The sequence below is a fragment of the Sphaerodactylus townsendi genome, linkage group LG04 (assembly GCF_021028975.2).
Source record: "Sphaerodactylus townsendi isolate TG3544 linkage group LG04, MPM_Stown_v2.3, whole genome shotgun sequence".
Classification (NCBI taxonomy): Eukaryota; Metazoa; Chordata; class Lepidosauria; order Squamata; family Sphaerodactylidae; genus Sphaerodactylus; species Sphaerodactylus townsendi.
Genome location: NC_059428.1, coordinates 111,539,989 through 111,561,874, shown reverse-complemented (window position 1 = coordinate 111,561,874; position 21,886 = coordinate 111,539,989). Strand labels below are relative to the sequence as shown.

The 21,886-nt window shown below is 42.2% G+C and overlaps 1 protein-coding gene across 3 annotated transcripts; it reads left to right on the top strand.

The window, feature by feature from the left end:
- Window positions 1-1,863: 1,863 nt before the first annotated feature.
- On the top strand, window positions 1,864-21,663 carry GPR180 (G protein-coupled receptor 180). 3 transcript variants are annotated; one of them, XM_048495453.1, is made up of 9 exons: window positions 1,864-2,015; window positions 5,572-5,730; window positions 7,173-7,373; window positions 9,662-9,842; window positions 12,022-12,071; window positions 12,765-12,922; window positions 14,508-14,699; window positions 16,920-16,997; window positions 20,403-21,663. In XM_048495453.1, exons 1-9 carry the CDS (start codon window positions 1,880-1,882, stop codon window positions 20,559-20,561), a joined length of 1,314 nt encoding a protein of 437 aa, XP_048351410.1. In that variant the 5' UTR covers window positions 1,864-1,879; the 3' UTR covers window positions 20,562-21,663. The 3 variants fall into 3 exon arrangements, with proteins under 3 accessions (XP_048351410.1, XP_048351411.1, XP_048351409.1); XM_048495454.1 differs by having other exon boundaries at window positions 1,884-2,015; window positions 5,597-5,730; XM_048495452.1 differs by lacking the exon at window positions 1,864-2,015 and adding an exon at window positions 2,025-2,228 and having other exon boundaries at window positions 5,597-5,730.
- Window positions 21,664-21,886: the final 223 nt, after the last annotated feature.

The following is a 21,886-nucleotide window of genomic DNA, read 5'->3' as shown; positions in this document are numbered from 1 at the left end:
GTGCTCTTTGAAACTGTGCGGAATGGCAAAATCCACTTGCAAACAGTTGTGAAAGTGGTTTGAAAACGCATTATTTTGCATGTGCGGAAGTCATCTGAGGTTTATTTCAAATCAATGGGCAAGGGGGAGATAGAGACAATGGGCCAATAGCATGGTAGCATCAGTGTGTGAGGGACTGCACCTAGGTAATTTAAATGCGTTCTTAAACCCATGGAGTTGTTGCAAGATATGCTGGCAGTGGCAGTGATTGGATCTGGTTGACTGAGATGCATTCCTATCTCAATATAATTGCTGCAAGATATAAGTAACCAGCCTTCTACATGTTACCATTGCTGTAATGGGACATTCTTTCCTTGGTCTCGTTTAAGACTTCACACACTTCATAGATAACTTGGCTTACCCTGACACCTCCTTGTCCCATGGGAAATGGGATGTTTCCGCTGCGTTGTGGGGCTAGCAGGCCAGGTGGCTCTATCTCAATTTGTCGCCAATCTTGGGGCACCTCAGCCTCCCTGTAACTCTTTCTCACATTCTTTGGGAAATTGGGAGGAGGGATTGTTTCTGAATAGAGGAGATAGCAAAAGCCAGGTTCGGCAGAACTGGCTTTTCCAAGTTGGGTGCTTCATTGCCTTCCAATAAACACTACTGACCAACAAGACAGAGTCCATTTATTGATTCAAGGTCCAAGACCTAACACAGGGTTGTGACATCATGCTGCCTACTCCCTTATTACACCTCCATGAGCAATACAGCTATATAGTCTAGTCGTGTCCTTGATCACATGTGAGTAACATTGTGAGTAAAATTCTTTAGGACACCTTCAAAATGGATATAGTGCTATGTACTGTGCTCTAGTACCTACTGTACCAGGGTCAGGCTGTCATCTGTAGTGGGGTGAAAAATTGTAGTGCGGGGGGGGGGGGGGGCAAAGGACCTGGGTTAATACAGCCAAGGATTAACATGGCCCTGATTGCTCAGTCAGTCCGTCCCAGCAAACAAACCAACGGAAGTCTTCTGGTGCAAGTGCTATAGCTAATGAGGGCTTCAGCCCACACCTACCTGGACGGAAGTCCCATTGACTGTAGTGATGCTTATTTCTGATATGGACAAGATAGACTGCCACAGCAGCACCGTGGTCTGTAATGATTCCATGCACAGTCATTCTAGAATTGCACCAGTCAATCCTGCTGATTGGCGGAGGCAGAAGAAGTGAGCTTTGTGACGCATTTAATCGTCACTTAAAAGGGCATTTAATTCTCGCCAACGAAATACCTGTTCCCACCTCCCAAGGTTTTTGTCATTCCATCAGCTCAATAAAGTAGTCGTCTCATCCTAAAAGCCATACCTATCTTCTTTAGGTATTAATGCATAGATGTCCCATTTTTCCTCTTGGTTCAAGGCGGTTTACAATAACTACTGGAAGCATTAAGGCTACTTCAAAGCCCCGCAACTTCAGGTGTTCCAATGTTCATATTGCCGTCAGCGCACTCTCCCCGCTCAGTCAGAAGTCTACTCGGAACCGAAAGTTTGACGTGTAAAGCAGCGGTTTCTTTTATATCTCTTTGCTCATACCGTCACCTCCCCTTCTCCTAAATGGCAGGGAACCGCAACATCACGACTCGCACCTCCCACTTTCCACGCCCCAGTTCTGACGTTGGCTCCTCCCCTAGCAACAGGTACATCCCACCGATTGGCTTAACGACCTCTGCGAAGCGAGCCAGTTTAACGTGCGTTGTCGCTTCTTCTGCTAGTCTCGCCTCAGTAAGCCCCGCCCACCGCCTTTCGGGATGCCCCCATTGGCTAGACGTCTACTCAGCGCCAATTCCCATTGGTTGCCCTCTCCTTCCCCTCTGTCTACGATGCTGTGGACGTGGTAAGGATGGGGCTGCTGTGGGTCGTCTGCCTTGCGTTGTGGGGCAGCGGCTGTACCGGAGTCCGCGCGAAGACCATCCATGGCGGCTTCTCCAGCGCCGCCGCCCGGGCCGAGCAGGTGGTTGCTCAGTTCCAGTTCCGCGGTAAGGGCCTGGATCCTCTCGTCTCCCCCGCCCGCCAAGCATGTCTACTCGGAAGAAAGGGCCTGTGGCTTCATGTGTCTCGGGGGTCGCCGTGTTAGTCTGTTGCAGCAGAAGAGGCAGGATTCGTGTAGGATCCTTCCAGGGCTTCCGGCCGCTTATCTCAAAGTCTCTCACTGATCTCCTGTGGGGGAGCTTCCAAAAAAGAATCCAAAGGTGAATTAGCCTTTATCAAGGGAATCCGGCGCTGTTTCCTTGCCAAGTCTCAACAAGGGCCCTTCTCATTTATTATCAATTCTATTAACTTAAAATATCCCATGCCTTTTAAAATGTGGATTAGTTGTGCCTTTATGTATTTTCTACTTGAATTTGCTTATATTTCAGTGACACTTTTCCTAGATCTGACCTTAGGTCAACCCTTCTTTGCCTATGTGGTAAACAGCTGAGGGTTGACCAGTTGGGTCTGGTTTTAAACTGGCAGATCATTGTAATACCATGACCTGATGGCCCAGGCTGGCCCCATTTTGGAAGCCAAACCAGGGTCAGCCTAGTACTTTGATGGGAGACCACCAGGATAGTACAGGGTTGCCATGAGAGTCAGGCAATGGCAAGCCATCTCTGAATGTCTCTTCTCTTGAAAACCCCATGAGGTTGCCATAAGGCAGTGTTGACTAAATGACAGTCTCCACCACATCTTTGTAACGGCTCCCTCCCCCCTTCTGCAATATGTAGTTTTCATTATAAATGTATCTGTTTAATTGATGAAAGCTTAATGCATTTGATGAAGTGAAACTTAGGAAAAGTTATTCTGGAATGCATATAATTTTTTTAAGATCCCATTCTGTTTTTTTTTTATTGTACCTTAAAAACTAACAAGGTCAACACAATACATGTTGTTAGTCTCACTTGACTACTGTTTTATTTTGTTGCAAACTTACAGAGTTGCCTTGTATGGAATTAAAAGTTTATTGCTGTATATCATGCTATATAGGAACTTCATGTTTGTAATTGAACTATCCTTATTTATCATATATTTAAGAATGGCAGAAAAAATGAAAGGTGTTATTCCATTATCAGTGTTTTGTGAACTCAAGTATACTTCTTCAAGTGCAAGGTAGGTAGATCCTCATTAGGCAGGCATTGTTTGTTGGAGATTTTAAAAAATATGTATACAGCAATGGGGCCATGGAATGAAGGAAGTACAGGATGAAATGTGATTATAGAACATTCAAATCTTATCAAGAAAACTACAGATTCACTAGTTCTGCTAAAGTAGTTAACAACAGACCTGTAATGGGTTGAATTTGTTTTGAGACTTGCAGTGCCAACCCTGTACAGATCTATTGCAATCTAAGCCCATTAAAATAGGTGAGCCTAGACTGGAGCAAATCTGCTTAGGTTTGTCATAGCAAACCTAAGCAGAGGTTTGTCCAGTTAGTCAAAGCTATGGTGGTGGTAGGAAATGATGTCAAGTCACAATCAACCTCTGGTGATCCCATATGGTTTTCATGGCAAGAGAGGAGCAGAGGTGGTTTGCCATTACCTGGCTCTGCATGGAGTTTCTTTGGGGTCTCCCATCCAAGTACTAATCAGGGCCAGCCCTGCTTAGCTTCAAAGGTATAATGAGATCAGGCTACCCTGGGCCATACAGGTGGGGGCAGTCAAGGTTATAGTGAGATTTTTAAAAAGTAATAAAATATGTGATTCTGAACACATTACAGATGCTAGCTAGAGCAGTGGTTCTCAACCTGGGGGTCGGGACCCTTTGGGGGTCGAACAACCCTTTAGCAGGGGTCACCTAAGACTCTCTGCATCAGTGTTCTCCATTTGTAAAATGGATAAATGTTAGGGTTGGGGGTCACCACAACATGAGGAACTGTATTAAAGGGTTGCGGCGTTAGGAAGGTTGAGAACCACTGAGCTAGAGAATCATAACTAGGGAACAGCTTCTATATTTTTCCTGATAAGCTTTTTACATAATAACATTTTGCCCTGGATTTTTGCATTTTGTAGCCCCTTTCATCCTGCTTGCCCCCCACCCCCAAGACCTTTGACTGCATAGAGAGGATCCACTCAAAACATCTGAATAAATGGGCTCTATTCCACAAAAGCAAATACTTAAAAATGTTAGTCTATAAAATATTCCAGGGCTGGCTTCTCTGTTAGAACTACAGGACTGCAAAGGGAACCTACTTCTCAAGGCCTTCTGGAAAAGGAAAAAAGTCATTTTGTTCCTGTCTTCTGCTTAGTGTGAGTTTCTGCTCTTAGAGCAGGCCTGGATGACTTTTCTTTGGTTCTAGGAACCAGCTGAAAAAATTAGGAGCCCCACACATTTTTCGTCCTTCAGGGTTTTATGGTTAATGATTACATTTTCTCATTCCTGTGACCACAAAACCTAATCCTAAAACTTCACAGTTTTCACCATGTTATTAAAGCTGTGACAAAACCAAGGATATTAAAACTATGACAAAAATAGTATAGAAATATATATGGGGTAATCCTAGTTGCATTTTGAAACCAAGCAAATTCTTGTCTGTTTACTGGGACTTTAATAAGGCTGCAAGCATATACCAGGAAGTTACATGGCATCAGAGTCATGTGACAGAAACAGAGGGGAGCCAGAACTATGACCTCACTGACATTGAGGCCTGGACCATGGGTAGCAAACCCAGATGGCTAGGGTCTGGAAGTGCTAGCCTACCACAGAAAAGTGTTCCAAGGTGAGCAGCAAGCCAAGAAGAACTAGTCCTTGAAGGAATCTCCTCCAAACACTCAGTTAACTGACCATGACATATTGCTGCTTATCCTGGGGTATGAGCAAAGAGAGCCATGGATTGCTGTCTCTGTGTGCCTTTCAGTGGATCTTTCCAAATAAAAAAGAAGGTATACAAGGAACCCTATGAGGATCCCAAGCCATGGGTTGAATATCGCTTTTCTAAAAAAAAGAGACAAATGACCCCCCCCCCCACATTGCAGTGTTCTGTCTGTTTATAAAATATGCTTCTATTCTGCTTTTCTCCTTAAAAAGGTTCAAACTGGCTCACAAAAACAGCAATGCAATGAATTAGAGAGATCCTGGATTTGAGGGCTTATCTCCAAGGGCTTTGTTTCATTAAGCTTTCTTTAGGATATACAAAATAGTGACAGGGACTTTTAAAAAAAAGTAATAGTACTATCTCTATTTCTTTTAGCACATGTTCAGACACTCCTTTTTTAGTAGTGAGCAGACAGTCAGCAGAAGGATAGATCCCCTATGTGATGTTAAATGTTCTTATGGATCAGATCTTCCGTACAGATCAGGTACTCCTGTGAGAATAGAATACGTAGCAGTTATTTTAGAAATGTATCAAACCTTTAGTCACTTCATAATGTTCTTTATTTTCTTGAAGTATATAAAACATTATCAATCATAAGAGTAGATATCACTGTAAAGTTGAAGATGTGGAAGCAATTTACAGTAAGAGACTGTTTGCCAGTATTAATAGTGATCTAGGCAATGTATCTCATTTATTTCTGCCTTATTTGTGTAATAGCATTTGACTTCTTTTTAAATATCAAGGTGATTGTGCTCTTCTGTATGTCAGAATCCACAACGTAGCAACAGCTATTGGAAAGGAAGCCCGGCTTCATCTGTTTCAAGCTCAAGAATGGCAGAAGCTGCAAGAAAGCCTCCCAGGTTACAGCTGTACAGAAAAACTGTCCAAGGCTGCTTTGATAAGTGAGTTTGGGATGTGTGTCAGTTAAATGCACAAAAAGATCAACATGCAGTCTTAGAACCTCAACTTCTTTTGTCCACAGAACACCCCATGTTGTCCTTTGACACACACACAAGGCACCCCTGTATTCCCTAGCTGATGGTGATCTTCCATTGACAATGTTGTGATTTCTTATCTCAATATTATTAGCAGAAGGAGGAGGATAACTTGGATCAGGAGACAGTCTTTTAGTTGTATTCCGGATATCCAACAAGTGCTTTCCTCTTCTAGGAGGTGTGTTCTCCAGGTGGCAGCCATCTTGTGCCCGGAGAACATTGCTTCTACCAGAGGCCAGTGCCTCCACAAGCATAATGGCTCTCCAGGACCAATCCCTTTAGCTTAAAGCCAGTGGTCTGGCTATCTAAGAATATTTATGCAAGGGCTGTACAGCAGCAAAGTTTACATTTAGTTGACTGTTCTGGGTTTTCCAGACTGTGTGGCCATGGTTTGGTGGTTTTGGCATTTAACATTTCATCCTCATCTGGGATTGGCTTCTTCAGCCCACAGATGCAGGTGAAATGTTTGGAGCTAAAATCACCAGACTATGGCCCCACGGTCTAGAAAACCCACAACAGCCAGTTGATTTTAGCTGTGAAAGCCTTTGGCACATGTTGTTGTTGTTGTTTGTTGTTGTTGCAAGTAATCTCAAAGAACCTACAGACAGTGAAGAAGAAGAGAAGAATTTGGAGTTATACCCCTCATTTCTCTTATACCCTTCTTTTAACTTCTCAACATGGTTTACAAACTCCTTTCTCCCCCTTCTTCCCACAACAGACATCTGTGAGGTAGGTGGGGCTGAGAGTTCTCAGAGAACTGTGACTACCCCAAGGTCACCCACCAGGCTGCTTGTATAGGAGTGGGTAAACAAATCTGGTCCACTAAATAAGAGCCTGCTGCTCGTGTGGAGGAGTGGGGAGTCAAACATGGTTCTCCAGATCAGAGTCCACCGTTTTTAATCACTACACCATCCTGGTCTCCAAAGTCTCCTGGTCTACAAGTCTCCAAATAATATTTTAAATGATCCTTTAAAAATCTAAATTGACCAGACAGAAACAGGAGCTGTATCTCTCAGTCGCATTGCACATCATATGTGATAGCCAATTGCACAATCACATTCCTTGTTGCATTCTCCATAGAACGCGATTGTAGGAGAGAAGTTCTATTTTCCTTGAAATAAAATTTTGCATCCAAAAACTTTTCTGAATGTATTCACCTAGAGTTCTATTCTGGAAGCAAGGTATTGTCTGAGAAGGCCTTGTGTCTGGTATAAGCATTAAACTCATCAAGGTAAAAGTTAATACAACATGTCCAAAGAGCTTCATAAGAGCTGTAGAAAATATAAGGGTGTTCAGTAGATAAATAACCAGCTTTTGGAATTGCTGATTTTGGTCTGTTTCTCTTTAAGTGAACATGAACAGCACAGAACAAAATCTGACCGTGTCCCAGATTCCCTACCCAGACACGTGGTACGTGTTTTATGTCGACAAGTTTACGTGTGTGGAGAATTCTGAGTACTCTGAGTCGGAGGATGTTCAGTTTGAAATGGTAATACTAAACCCAGATGCAGAAGGGAATCCGTTAGATCACTTTAGTGCAGGGGAATCTGGTAAGATGTTTTTCTTGACGTTGTGGGTGAATGTGGGAAAATACAAAACCAATGAAATATTTATCAAATATATTTCTGGGGAAAGAGAACTTTAAATTGTGTGTCCTTTCACTGACATCCCATCCTTTGTAAGTTGAGAAGGGAAGCAGCCTTTGTTTAGTGATGACTGGTTCACCCTCAGAGATCAGGGAAGTTTTTGGACCATTACAGTCTTGTCTCCTTTCACGTGAAATATCTGTTTAATTTCATTTAGGCAATTATTTAAAGCGAGAAACATATATATACTGTTAGTTTTGGTTAGGTGATTCAGGTGCCTATCTAGAATAATTAAGTTGCTCAATTTTAACATTGATGTTAATTGACAAAACCTTTACCGTCCTTCTTCCAGCCATTAGTACAACTTTAACTGAAACAGTAAGGCTGCAGTCAGGTGCTGTGCACAGTTTTGTTTATGACAGCCATGAATTTGACAAGTTGGCCTTCCTTTGAGACGTTTTCTTTAAGAATAAAACATAGGAGCTTTCTCCTTTGTCTCAAATTCAGTGCCATCTGCTATTTTAATTCATGTGCCATGGATGCACATGTAGAGGAGTGGGGAATCAAACATTGGTCAACTCCTTCAAAATCCTGTTTTTAGGTACTATATAGGCCAGTGGTGGCGAACCTATGGCACGGGTGCCAGAGGTGGCACTCAGAGCCCTCTCTGTGGGCACGCACAAATAGAGTCCCCCCCCCACACACACACACACACACATCTGGGCTGGCCTGAGTCACTGGGCTTGATTACTAGGATTAAACCTAAGACCTCGTTTTGGGGAAGCACTGTAGGTAACCCTGTTAAGCGCTGTTAAACCCCACTGATTTTCATATGAAGAACTAAAGTGCAATCCTTTACCTGGAAGTAAGCTCGGTTGCTGGCAATGGGGCTTGCTTCTAAGTAAACCCTCCTAGGGTTGTGATTCACCCATTGGAAGAGTTGCACGGTTGCTTCAAAGCAAAGCCACCAACTACCACCAAGCTTACTCCCGAGTAACACACACCTCGGAGCCAACTGTTTTTTCTAAACTAAAACCTCAGTATTCGGGTTACATTGCTGTGTTGGCACTTTGCAATAAATAAGTGGGTTTTGAATTGCAGTTTGAGCACTCGGTCTCAAAAAGGTTCGCCATCACTGATATAGGCTAAACTGTGTGTCTCCGAGTGTTGCAGCAGTGACACCTGGTGGTCAGATAATGCAGCACAAATACCAGCTACAGAGCCTCTCCAAATTTTAGATTCAAGTCCAATAGCGCCCTTCGGGAATTGGGCGGGATATAAATTCTAAGTAAATAAATAAAAATAAAGAGTGTCAGTTATAACAGCTACCCTCTGAAACTATCTCCAACATCTGCAACAAAACCTTCTCTGCAAGCACACGGCAAAAATGAAGGCTATTTTGCACATAACATGAAAAAGGCATTTGTTGAATGTCCCCAATAAGTGGGGCTTGAAGGCACCTTCTTGTCATAAAGATCTCCCTACAGTGCAACTGAGATTGAGTAAAACCATTCATTTCAAAAGAAAGAAATGCTTCAAAAGAGTTTTTTTCAGTGTTCCCCAAAATGTCGAGTTTTTCCATTGGAAAAAATAAAAACAAAAAAATAGTACTCAGAAAAAAGATATTTTTATCCTGTGTGTCTAATTTAAATTTATTAGTTGGATCTAGGGGTAAGAGTGTAGAAACACACATGGACTTTGCATTTCTATCTGGCCCAACACCCAGTGCTTTCATCTGTAAGTATTATAGTGCCCAGAAATGGGTTGCACAAGATCTTCAGCAAGTTAAAACACAAGTTGGTTACAATAAGCCTGACTTAGCAAAACTGGCCACTGTGATCTGTTCCTTTTCTGCTTGAACAAGAGCTTTAGCACAAGCATAAATTTTGCACTGGATCCAATCCTCTATCTACTTGTGGCAAACAAATGAATAAAGGTTTGGTAAAGGAGAATAGTGGCTTGCTATCTCAAATCAACCAGTTTTCAAATAAATGGTTCATACTATTCTATGTCCTAGTGAAAAAAATACTTAGGATGGGTCATGGCAGTCCATTGTGATGTCAGCATTTGGTCACAGTCATGCTTCAGTTATAAGCAAATGCACTGGCAGAAGTTGTGTTTCTTTTTATTTGTGTCTTCAGCAATGCAGAGAAAAATCCAGCTCACAGTTTGCTTACCCAGCGCATATTTTGTTTCCTCTCTTCAATAATGTCGCACGTCATGATTTGCTGAAAGGTTTCTTCTGTCCGCAGGCCTACATGAGTTCTTCTTCCTGCTGGTCGTAGCGTACTTTGTGGCTGCTTGCATCTACGCTCAGACACTGTGGCAAACGATCAACAAAGGAGGCCCGATGCACACAGTATTAAAGGTCCTTTCCACTGTGTTGCTGCTGCAGGCCGCATCGGCTTTTGCTAACTACTTGCATTTTTCACGGTAAGTTTTAAAATCTTGGCGTCGGGAACATTGGCAAATTTGAAGTGTCCCTACTGAATCTACCCATTGGGCCACATCGTCTTGGATTGTCTTTTCCAAAAGTCCAACAAAGGTATTTCCCAGCCTTGACATCTGCAACTCGGTTAGTAATGCTAAGGATTGATTTGGAACCTTCTGCCTGAAATGCACATACTGTACCACTGAGCTATGGGCCCCCTCCTAAAGGTACGGGATGCTGCTCTACTACAGTGAACCCATGAGATCAGGCTTGGAACCCATAGTCCCTCATGTGCAGCTCCCTCAGTGAAACAGTTGTACTGCAGCAGCAAAGGCATAACTTAAGGAAACTGTATCTCTTACATGTTAAACAAGTTTGCCACACGTACCAGGGCAGTGCTGGTAATCAGAGTTCCAGATGCCTGTAGAAATGTGTGTGTTTTCAATGCTTATTTTAAATTTGTGTGCAGTATATAGGCCGTTTACGCACTTACAGTTCGCTGCAAGGTTTGTCTTCAATTGATCTGCAGGATTTCTCCCTGCAGCATGTGCTTTGAATGTTTCAACTTTCCCTTTCCCATGAATTTTTTCCCCTGAATCTGCTGCGGCTCTTCCCCGTCAGCCATTTTCTTCCGCTTCAGTTTTTAAAAGGATTTTCCGCCCTTTGCATTAGTAAACTAACATTAGGGCAAAAAAATACGTGAAGTTGATTGTGTGCTCTTTGTCAATTTCGCCTAGTATTTACGAGTGGCAAAGATACATTACTAGGAGCGAGTCTCTTGCCTAACCACTGACACAATATATCTTAGCATTTCTCTCACGAATACTAGGCAAAATGGCAAAGAGCACATGATCTCTGTTTCTTTATCCTAACATTAGTTCACTAATGTTTCTTTGCCCTAACATTAGTTCACTAATGCAAAGGGGGAAAATCCTTTCAAAAATGGAAGAATTGGGAGAAAATAGCTGACAGGGAGGGTTGTTTTCAGCAGTAGTGTGTAGAATAAATGTGACTGAAGAGACTGAAGGGAAAACAACTGGTGAAGGGAATGGAGGTGTGCCGAATGATTTTACAACCGCAGTATAAAAATTGAAGAGGAGGGAGCAAAATAGGCAGAGAGCAGGCAGACGAAAAGGAGAAACAATCCTGTTTATGGGAAGGAGGAGAAAACATAACCCGAGGCTAGCATGGCACAACACTCTTTCTGGATTGCATTCCTGGTGAAGCTGAGAGAAAGATCGTGGTTTGCCCGCACCAGTAAACTCTGACCTTTCATTTACCTGTGGCGCAGCAGCATTGGGACAGTTGCGAAAAATGAAAATCCAACCCAAAGGAAAGGTACGCTTGGTGCAGCAAGAAGCCCTGTGCGTAAATGCCCATAGTGCAGCTGGTGCTCTCAGTTTTTTATTATCTGCATTTAAGGCCACGATTCCTATTTGCAGTATTGTTCCTTAAGTGTGCTAATGAGAAGTTGCACAGAAATAACAGACTGAATTCTGAAGGTTGATAAGAGATCAGTTTATGAACTTCAGTGTTCTCTCCTACTGTTATATCTGTCTATTACTATGTCAATTACCAATGAAAAGTTGTTCCCCATCCCCCGCCACCATGGTGGTGGAGGGAAATAGCCTTCATGGGAACTGGGGAAGAGAAAAATGTGCCATTGTAGATGGGACTATAAAAATCTAGACTTTACTGCTCACACAGCGATCGATGTAGCGGTGCTGTCATCTGTCTCCAAATATTGCAGCAAAGCAGGTTGAAGAAAGATCATACAAAAACTGAGGAAAATGAAAGCATTATAATGCCATGGGGAAGCAGGAAAAAATGTTTCCCAATAGCCAGGCTAAACCAAATGACCATGGAAGTGATCTGAATGTATATATTATGTTACTTTAATGTTTATTTATCAGATCCTTAACATGGTCCAAACAATCTCAGCTTATTTTGATCGGTTTTATTCTAAAATCTGTTGCGTATTTTATTTATTTATTTGACTGGTATGTATTTGTGCACATATATAGAGCGAGAAATTACCTTGGGTTGTAATTCAATTGTATAATAAATAAAATGTTCTAACATGATTTTTTAATGGACATTGAAAGGTTTTTGTGGAACTCTCTGCAGAGGGCACTTAAATCAAATATGAATTGGCAGGGTGTTGTTGTTTGTTTGTTTTAGGTATGCTAAAAATGGAGTCGGAGCACCTTTTATGGGAAGCCTAGCAGAACGTGAGTACTTTTTAGTGTTACTATTGCTTTATTTTAAGTTATTGTAAATATATAGGCATTTGAGATGGAGTTTGTACGTCACTGATATATATTATTATAGGTTAAAATAATAGAATATTAACAGAGCACACGTATATTCTTTTTAGAGGTGGCTTTTAGAAGCTTACTGACCTGTGCCGGACAGAGGGAGCTCATGCTGTCCAGATGCTGTTCAAAAGGAGCAGCAGTGGCGTAGTGGTTAAGAGCAGGTGTACTCTAATCTGGAGGAACCGGTTTTGATTCCCTGCTATGCCGCTTGTTCTGTGGAGGCTTATCTGGGGAATTCGCATTAGCCTGTACACTCCAACACACACCAGCTGGGTGACCTTGGGCTAGTCACAGTTCTTCGGAGCTTTCTCAGCCCCACCTACTTCACAGGGTGTTTGTTGTGAGGGGGGAAGGGTAAGGAGATTGTCAGCCCCTTTGAGTCTCCTACAGGAGAGAAAGGGGGGGATATAAATCCAACTCTTCTTCTTCTTCAAAGGGAAGAGGGGCTTTAAAACAGTGCAGGGAGGGACTCTGATAGTCAATGTATCAGAGATACTGGCTTCTCAGAATTAAAGCTTTGCACTAGCTATTTTGCATTGCTGTTTTGCATCTGCCTGAAATTAATAATTTAATTGTATTAATGCTCTTCTTCCCCCCACCCTGTAGTGTGCGACATAATCTCTCAGATGCAGATGCTGTACCTGCTGCTGAGTTTGTGCATGGGATGGACCATAGGCAGAATGAAGAAGATGCAGAGCAAGCCTCTCCAGTGGGATTCCACTCCAGCATCCACTGCCATTGCTGCAATAGTTGTTGCTGTGCAGGTCTGTCGATCGTTGCACTGTGTATTTTATGAAGTAATGGTGCTAACTGGGAGGCTAAGCAAAATGAATGAACATTGACGTGTCGTTGAAGCAGAAGACTGGCTGGAATGTAGCATTTTCTGCAGTTGCTGCTGCTGCTCCTGTAGATGACGGAAGAGGCTTTAGACACAACATTGTAACCTGTCTGAGGATTTGTTCTAACTTGCTGAAAATGTTTGAAAGACCCAGAGATGCATCTTATAATTCCTTTTCAATGAATTCTGCAGATACTAAATATGTCATCCTGAGCAGGATTACACCCTTTTTAAAGTTAGTAGTGGGTTCGACAGGCTGGTCAGTGGAGTGGTCAAATATGGTCAGTTGGCTGTTTGAATATTGTTTCAGGAAACCAGGAGAGCCATTTTGATTTCAGTAGGGTGTTGTTAGTTGGTTGCATGCCTTCATAGCCCTACATAGGTGCTACAGGAACAATCCTAGCTGTGCAGCAAAGTTTCTAACCCCACCCCCCCACCCCCCACCCTTATCCACCTAATGAAACTGCAGGTACCACCGAATAAGAGCACAAGCAGTCATCGTGGCAAAAGTAATTTCCAATCCCATTTTAAAAGTGAAAGGTATTTCTTTGCCATTGGAAACCACTATTTTCTCAGTTTCCCGTGCGAAATATACTGATGTTAGGGGGAAAAGCTGTCAAGTCACAGTCAACTTATAGCAATGCAGGGTTTTTCAGTTGAGACTTGCAGAAGTGATTTGCCATTGCCTGCCTCTGCATAGGAACCCTGGACCTCCTTAGTGCAGAGGTGTAGCTGGGCCAAACTGCGCCTGGTGCACAGTGTGTTTTTTCCTGGGAGGTAAGGGCAACCTACGTGGTTCTCTTCTTCTTATGCTACTCTTTCAAACCTCCTGCAATGAGATTGAGGGGGAATGATTGCCTAAAGTTTTGGGATGGAATGGGAATTTGAGCAAAGGTCCCCCAGATCCTAGTGCATTGCACCTCACTATTATGATAGTAGTTTGTCATGAGAGGTCAGCGTCTCTCAATCAGATGTCTTGGAGAGCTGTATACCGTGTTTCCCCGAATATAAGACAGTGTCTTATATTAATTTTTGCTCCCAAAGATGCGCTATGTCTTATTTTCAGGGGATGTCTTATTTTTCTGCGTTCTGTTCATCGGGCACGCTTCCAAACAAAAACTTTGCTATGTCTTACTTTCGGGGATGCCTTATATTTCGCACTTCAGCAAAACCTCTACTATGTCTTATTTTTAGGGAATGTCTTATATTCGGGGAAACAGGGTAGGTGAAAGCATTGATACGGTCCATTGTGGCCAACCTACTGCATGTAGTAAAGACCCTGACAAATAAACAGACAACAAAGTTTTGATACCAAGACTATATTTAAGGATGTCTGAATGTACAGTATGTTTTTTCTCCCTCCTGCTTTTTTTCCCTCCTCCCTTTCAGGCCAGTAGCGCGTGACCATCATACTTGTTACTTTGTGGGGGGCGGGGGGTAGTATACAAACAAATGTACTTGATAAAGTTCCATTTGGGCATCATCTTGATCATGTATGTGTTATTTTGCAGTGTTTTTTGTTAATCTGGGAGCAATTTGAAGACACTAATCACCATAGCTATCACTCGCACCAGAGCGTAGCAGGTGGACTTCTCATTGGGTTGAGAATTTGCCTTGCTTTGTCACTAGGCTGTGGACTTTACCAGATCATCCGAAGAGAGAGGAGCACACTTAAAAGGGAATTCTATATCACCTTTACAAAGGTATGTGTCTTTAAGTGGGAATCTTGGTATCTAATGAGTTTTGTTATGGACTCTAATTGACGTATTCAGTGGAGAGGTGAGTATACACTGATCTCTGTGATTATTGGGTAAAAACTATAATAAGATAAGACCACAAGCTTCTAAGAATTTATCTCTGTGGACATTTGTAGTCGAGTAGCTCAAGACACTTCCCACATACTTGATAGTTCTGCATGTAGCTTTCTGTAGATCATTTTCTAGGTCACATGTCCTTGACCTTATTGAGCTATGGACATTTGCAGAACTTTGAGAATGGAGCTTTAAGAACTCTGAGCGCCATCACAATGGCTGCCATGGTAAACAGGATCAAGCGGAAAACGGCTGCCATGGAAGCAGGGATATCAGAATGTTGGGGAGTTTCAAGCCAAGCATCCTTCTTGCAGACCCAAAGGTGATGTCTTCTGGGTTCTCCTGGAGTAGCTCCTGCTCTGAGGAGGTTGCGAAAAGCCAAGGTTGGAGCTTTGCTTTCCAGAAGAGGTGTTTTCAGGAAGCACCAAGTGGACACCAGAAAACATATTATGGGTACTGCATTGCGGATCACTGTTCTAGTTTATGAAGTGTCAGCTGCTGAACTGGAATGGAAAGTGAAGATGAGAGAGGTGTTGTATTCAGTGTGATATTTCTAAATTGACATGTTAAAACTCCTCCTTGTTAAACAGTGACCACATTTAACTGCAGGCTGGAAAATCATTTATCTAATCGTATGCATCTAGATTTGCACTAACTGAAGGTTTTACACTCTTTGCTGATATTGTCCTTCGCTAGGTTAGGCAGGTAGCATTATAGCATCCCAAGTAGTGTATTTAATTTATGACAAAGGAACAATGGAAGATACTATGCATTGTTAGATTTTTTAATTCTATTTTTTAAATGTTCAAATTGATTCTTACACCAGTGACTAAAAGAGTGTATCAACCAGTCATGGGTGGTGGTCTTGTCCATTTATAGAAAGGTTTTGACAGAAAAACCAATTCTAAAACTAATTTAGAAGATATTTCAGATCCAAAGACTTCTAGGAGTTGAAATGCTACCTGATTATAAAAATATGATTCATGATCTTTTAATGGCTGCTTAAGAAGTTTATTGCTAATCACTGGCAAAATGCCTAGAATTGAAACATCTAATTGTGGGTGAAATAGGTTTGGCAAATATTTAAACTTTCCAAATTGACAGAACTTGTAAGTGTGAGAGACGGGAGGCAGTTAAAGCCTGCCTTTTATAAATGTTGGCAACCATTAATTAAAAATAGGGATTAAATATTAAGTTGTATAACAATTCTACATTTAATAAGCAAATGGTAACATTCGGTTATGTAAAAAAGAGCATTATAGATGGTAGGTGTGTAATTATGTATGCCATGCAGATATGTTTTTAACAAAAATAATACTGTAGAAATTGTATGGCCTGGATCTTACTTTCCTCCCCACTCCCTTCTGTCTGGGTGCTGCAAAGGTAGATTTATACTATCAAGCTCACTTCTACTGGCACCAGACTCTTCCTCTTGCAGTAGACCCATGTTTTGCAAGGAGCCTCACAGCCCAATCCAGAGAGGGCTGGTGGACATTCTGGCACCGCCCCGCTGCTCCACAAGCCTTTTCTGCAGTGTGGGAAACTTGAAAAAGTAAAAAAAAAAAGAAAGCATGCCAGAGAATCCCCCATGGGGAGAATAGAAACATGCCACAAAAATCATGGTATATCTCCACTGGCCACTCTGTCAGCACCTGGGGGCTGGCCAGGCAGCTAAGGTTGGCCAGCACAGTGTTTTGCCCCAGTGGGCCTGGGCAGCAGAGCCATGTGTCATCTGGCTGCCAGGGTATGTACCCCCCTGCCAGCATATTTGTCCCTTGTGCCAGCGGGGTGGGCACACATGCCAGTGGTGGGCTGGGCTGCGCTGGCCACCACCCCCCCCACACACACACACACCCCACACACACGGACGGATTGGCTGTTGGAAAATCCAAGTGCAAAAGGAAGGCCCTCTGCACCAGAGGGCTGCCTCCACACCACCCAGAGAGAAGTGCTCAGGGAGGAAAAGTATGAGACCCAAGCTTATGTTTTCTACTGTTGGTAGTTTTAATGCTGGATTTTTAACTCTGAAATAAAAGTGTAAGCCAAACATCAGATTACTTTTGAGTAGTGACAGATGAAAGTCAATGATGGTCACCAGTTCTTTTCTTGCAGGGCTGTGTCCTATGGTTTCTGTGTCATCCGTGTCTGGTATCCATATCTCTAATGTTTAGAGACTACCAGAGAGAGAAGGTGGGTGTGTAAATCATAGTAAAGATGCTTTTTAAAAACTGGCTGTCAGTTAAAGAAATATTTTTATGCACGGTCAATATTTATGCATACACTTAAATCAGCTAACACCTCTCAACAGTGCTGCAAGGAAAATGTGTAGCTGAAGACAAATCTGTTAAGGCTGGTTTTTGAAATCTTTGTAAGTGGTGAAATGGAGCCAGGAAGCTGCATCTCAGACTGGATTAGGCAGATACCAAGTTCCTCTCAACATTTTCCTGGATTTATGTGGCTTTTTCGCTCCTTTACCTAGCTGGGTACCAGCGGCCCAGCACACAGAGCCTGCTGCTGTCAGATAAAGCCCGCTGCCATTCTCAAGCGAGTGGCTGTATCACTCCACAGCGCTCTGTCACTTCCTGTGGTGACTGGACTGTGGGCCCATATGATTGTGCAGGAAATTAGGAAGGACAGTGTGCCCCTACGCACACGAAGAGACACATTCCCATTACTTCGCTTCCCAGGGCGTCTGGAGAAAGTACTTTTATTCCTTATAGTTGCATTAATTAGCAAATTGTAGTTCCATTGATGCTGCGTACTTTTTTCAGTTCGAGCTCTAGGAGGAAGGAGACCTCGAAGATCACCAGTAGAATTATTAGCTTCACTCTGTTATTGCAGTCTATTGGAGGATTTACTGCAAGAAGTACAGGCTTCGTCAGCCAGTTAAGTGTTGAACCTGAATAATTGCAAGTCCCAAACTGTGCGGCTCTGAAACAGGGTTATTAAAGGCCCCATCCTACCGGGCTACGGCAGCCCAACCAGGAGTTTTGAACTGCAGGGGGTAAAGTACCGTCAGAAGCACACAGTAAAAAGGACAGAACAATTGCAACACTCTGAGCTCCTTCTAGAATTTCTTGCACACAAAAAACACTCATAACGCTTCTGAGATATCTTTGGGACTTCATTGTGTGGATAATGTAGACAGAGGGCTTTAGTCAGCTCCCTCCCAGCCATTCACCCGATTGTGCCGGCAGATGGAACAGCTGGATTATTCTACCAAAAATGTGGCAGAAGCCTGTTCTGCCAGATAGAGGCTTACTGGCGTCAGGGAAGCTTTTCGGCTTTCTAAGCCTCCTCACACTGCCGGGAAGCCTCTATGGAAATGACAGGACAGGGCCATATCGACACCGTGGCCCGCCTGAATTTGGATGGTGCTGTTAATGTTCTGGCGGAAAATTGTTGCCTATTTGACAGCACAGCTCTGCTCGGTTTGAGGCCAGCTTAGAAAGAAAAAGTGTCTCTCTAGCAGTGTGTGTTTCAGAGCGGCCCTGTTACAAACAGTCATGTGCTGCTCAAAGTTTTGTGTGTCCCTTGTAGCACAGCATGGAAAAGTTTCCTCTCTAGAAAATACAGTTGTCTCTTCTACATTGCTGAGGTTAGGGGAATGGCATCCCCCACGATCTGGAAATCCGTGTAAAAAAATTTGGCCCTCTCTTCATACTAAACAATAAGTCTAATTTCTTCTTTTTCTTTTCTTTTAACTTTAAAAAAGAAATTGTGTATATTTGTGGTATTAAAAGATAAAATATGTCATGTTATACAATACTATACATATATTTTTTGCATTTTGGAGTTTCTAAACTTTTTCTGTGTCATCTTCTGACCTTTGTTTGTCCTCTGTGGCTTCCGCAAAACTCTCCCAAAATTTCCATTTAATTTCTTATGCCAGCCGGCAATATATCAAAACCACGATGGGGAAAGTCGTGACGTGGAAGGGATAACAGTACTTAAGAAATTTTTCTGTAACTATATTATGGGGCACTGTGGGTTGGATCCTGTGGACTTGTTCTATTAACAGGAGGGAGCCTCTTTGTTCTGGGCAAGGTGCCAGAGGATGGCGTTCCCATTCGCAGAACAAGTCAAGAAGCTCCAACACTTTCTTACTGAAGCCTTTAGTTAGGTCAGATCTCTGCACTTATGCCCAACGTTGATACTGCATCACTAAATGATAAGATGTGAATCCTGGTCTGTAGGCCACAGACTGATCACTCACTGCTGCTTGAAGACTCACAGTTGCCTACAGAACTTTCACCTTTGTAAAGCATTTTGCTTCAGTCTATGCAGATTGCTGACTGGTGGGTGAATTGAGGGGTGAAAAAGCACGTGTGTTTCCGCATTATAATGTAGAACCCAGCCTGCCAAAGAAGCCAAGAAAGAAAAGGTATCTCAGAGTTTAAAGCAGCAAACAGAAGCTTTTTGCTTTTGTGTGCTGTAACACAAAGGGTTAGACATCTGTTGTCATTCCTTTACTGTGTTGTGTGTTGCCGCCTGAATGTAACAGCTTGGCTGGGACTTTGAGTCTGCTGTTATAGAAATGCATAAAAATCTTTCTGCCCTGCTTGTTGTCACAGTACAAATGCCAGGAACATGTTTATGGCAAGGGAGGTTGTGATGATGAACTACAACTCTTCATTCCCCCCTATAGATATGCTGAGATTGACTATAATAGACACTTATCCATGCAGCACATTTTTCCCACAGTCATTTTTGTGGGGTTGTGCGGAGAAGTGATGTTGCCATTGAGAAATGTGCATTACCATTTCCAGAAATGCAACTTTCCTAAGATGAGACTTGGGAAACTTTGAGATGCTGCAGCACTCTTAGCAGCACGTTTTCCTGGGAAACCCACTGCAGAAATTGGAGGGAGAGGGGAGAAAAGGAGAAACACATGGCACAAATGAACTCTACCATGGCAGTAGTGTCAGTAACACCTGGACATTCCCTTGCACTACTAATGTTACAGTAAGTTATCACTGCCAGCACCAACCACCATATTGCAGCAGCTTTTTTCTCCTCTGTGGAGCAAGGCTGGGCTGCATTCAGCAGCCAGAGATGAATAGATTTCCAAAATCAATCTGGAAAGCAAAGAATCTCTAGTATTTGTGCCTCCACCCTTATTCCCACCCACTGCATCCAAAGCCTTCCCTGAACCTCAAAGTGGTCTCTCATTGGTGATGGCCAAGTCAGTAGGTATGTTTACTACCAGCTGCTTGTTCTAAGAGGAATGGCGCATCCGGTGGTTTTGAACCATGATGCAGAAGAAAGCATTTTAGTGCACCACCAACCCAAGCAGTGACCCTTAGTAGATTTGGAAGTATTTAAATCCAAAGGAATGTTTGAAACTTAAAATGTTACAGTTCTGAAGTGGCTGTATGCTGTAATACACAAAGACACATTAGAGGTACATTGAATGGAAATGTTTAGACAGTCTGAAAAATAACTCTCCTTTTAATTCAAGCCGAGCTTCTGGACGTATTCTGAAACCTCTCCTGACTATAAGCAATAAACCGCCCATGTGTTGAATAGTGAATATTTTGTTCTTCTGCAGTGAACTAATTTTTGTAACCCCTATTCTCTATTTATGTCTTTTAGATTATTACCATTGGCGTTATCCTCTGCCAGTTATTCTCTATGGTCCTCCTGTACCGACTTTTTGTTTCCCACAGTCTGTATTGGGAAGTGTCTTCGCTCTCAGCAGTGACGTTGCCACTCACTGTAGCATCTGGACATAAAAGTCGACACCACTTCTGAGATGCGTTGGGAAGGTTTAATGGCAAAGGTGCAATAAAGACTTGGAAATAGTGAAGCTCTTTTCAGCAGTAAATCCTGGGGAAACCAGATGTTCGTTTTGTGGCTGAATTGGAACAAGTAGAGATAAGAGATGAATTTTATGAAAACAAGCAACTAGCAAATATGTTGTCTATCTTGGATGAGGATCACAGAGAAACAAAACAAGTTCTTAGCCACAATTATTTTTCACTCCAAAATGGGCTTATTTTTTTTTAATTGAGAGCGCCAAATTTTAGTAATCACAAAGCATAAATGTAGAACAGTTTTGTCATGAATGTTGGTTTAAAGTTGACTTTTTTTTCACTTACGTTTGAAATAAAGTGCAATTTATGCATAGGTTACAAAAACTTGAAAACCTAGTATCACCCAGGAAACCAATGTAAAATGTTTACAGCAAACTGTAGCTCTTGTTATTTGTGCCTGCATGTGTACTTTTAAAAAGTACTTTCTGGCTTTGAGATCTGGAAGTTATTCAAATTTCAGCTTGATCTCCTGCTTTTTGCATTCCACATATTTGAAAAATGTTATAAGAACATATGAGCAATGGACCAGCATTGCAGAAATTTTCTTTTTTAGATAGCAACACTAAGGTTAGGAAAGTAGCAAGCTTGCCTCTCCCAAAGTGCGGAGAGAAAATAGAATGTGTGAAGCGGTACTCGAATTTTAATCCCAATATAATTCATTACTCTTACATTGAGGATTCAGTCATAATTAAGCCATATACACAGATTAAATTAACAGAAGCATTTCAAATAAATGTAAGTTTCAGTCATCAACTACCCATGAATTCCTGCCCAAGGATACTTAATCAGGATTAAATTTTCTATGAATAATTGAGAAACAAAATACTCAGTGGATTTGTTATAATCCATGTTGGCATAGGGTTCTAAGTAGTTGCCATCTACCACTCGTCGTAATAGAACCGTGCTTTCAAATGATGCCTAACATTCAGATTGCTGTTGTAAATGTATAGTTTATTGAAGTGCCTATTTATTGACAAAGGTGAAAATTGTGCGGACTTTTTTTGTGGTATATAAAATGAGCATTCCTCTTAATTAACTGATTCTTGCATTTCAGTGCTTTTTTGCAATGTTGAAAAGACAAAATTGGCACATTAGGAGAAATATGAAGCTAGTTTTAAAATTTTGAATACACTTCATTCACAGTTGATCTGTAGTTGCAGGCTCAAGCCTGTGGCTATGCTATTTTTGTGTACTATCCCAGGAAACAGGCGTGAAAGCTGACTGATTCATGCTTATATGCTGTTCTTGCTCCAAGGCTGTGCT

Bases quoted from the DNA above. Each gene is read 5' to 3' on its own strand.
- GPR180 (XM_048495452.1), top strand. From the start codon at position 2,056: ATGTCTACTCGGAAGAAAGGGCCTGTGGCTTCATGTGTCTCGGGGGTC. The intron at 12,072-12,764 runs GTGAGTACTTTT...CCCACCCTGTAG, and splicing joins TATGGGAAGCCTAGCAGAAC to TGTGCGACATAATCTCTCAG. The intron at 12,923-14,507 runs GTCTGTCGATCG...GTTATTTTGCAG, and splicing joins CAATAGTTGTTGCTGTGCAG to TGTTTTTTGTTAATCTGGGA.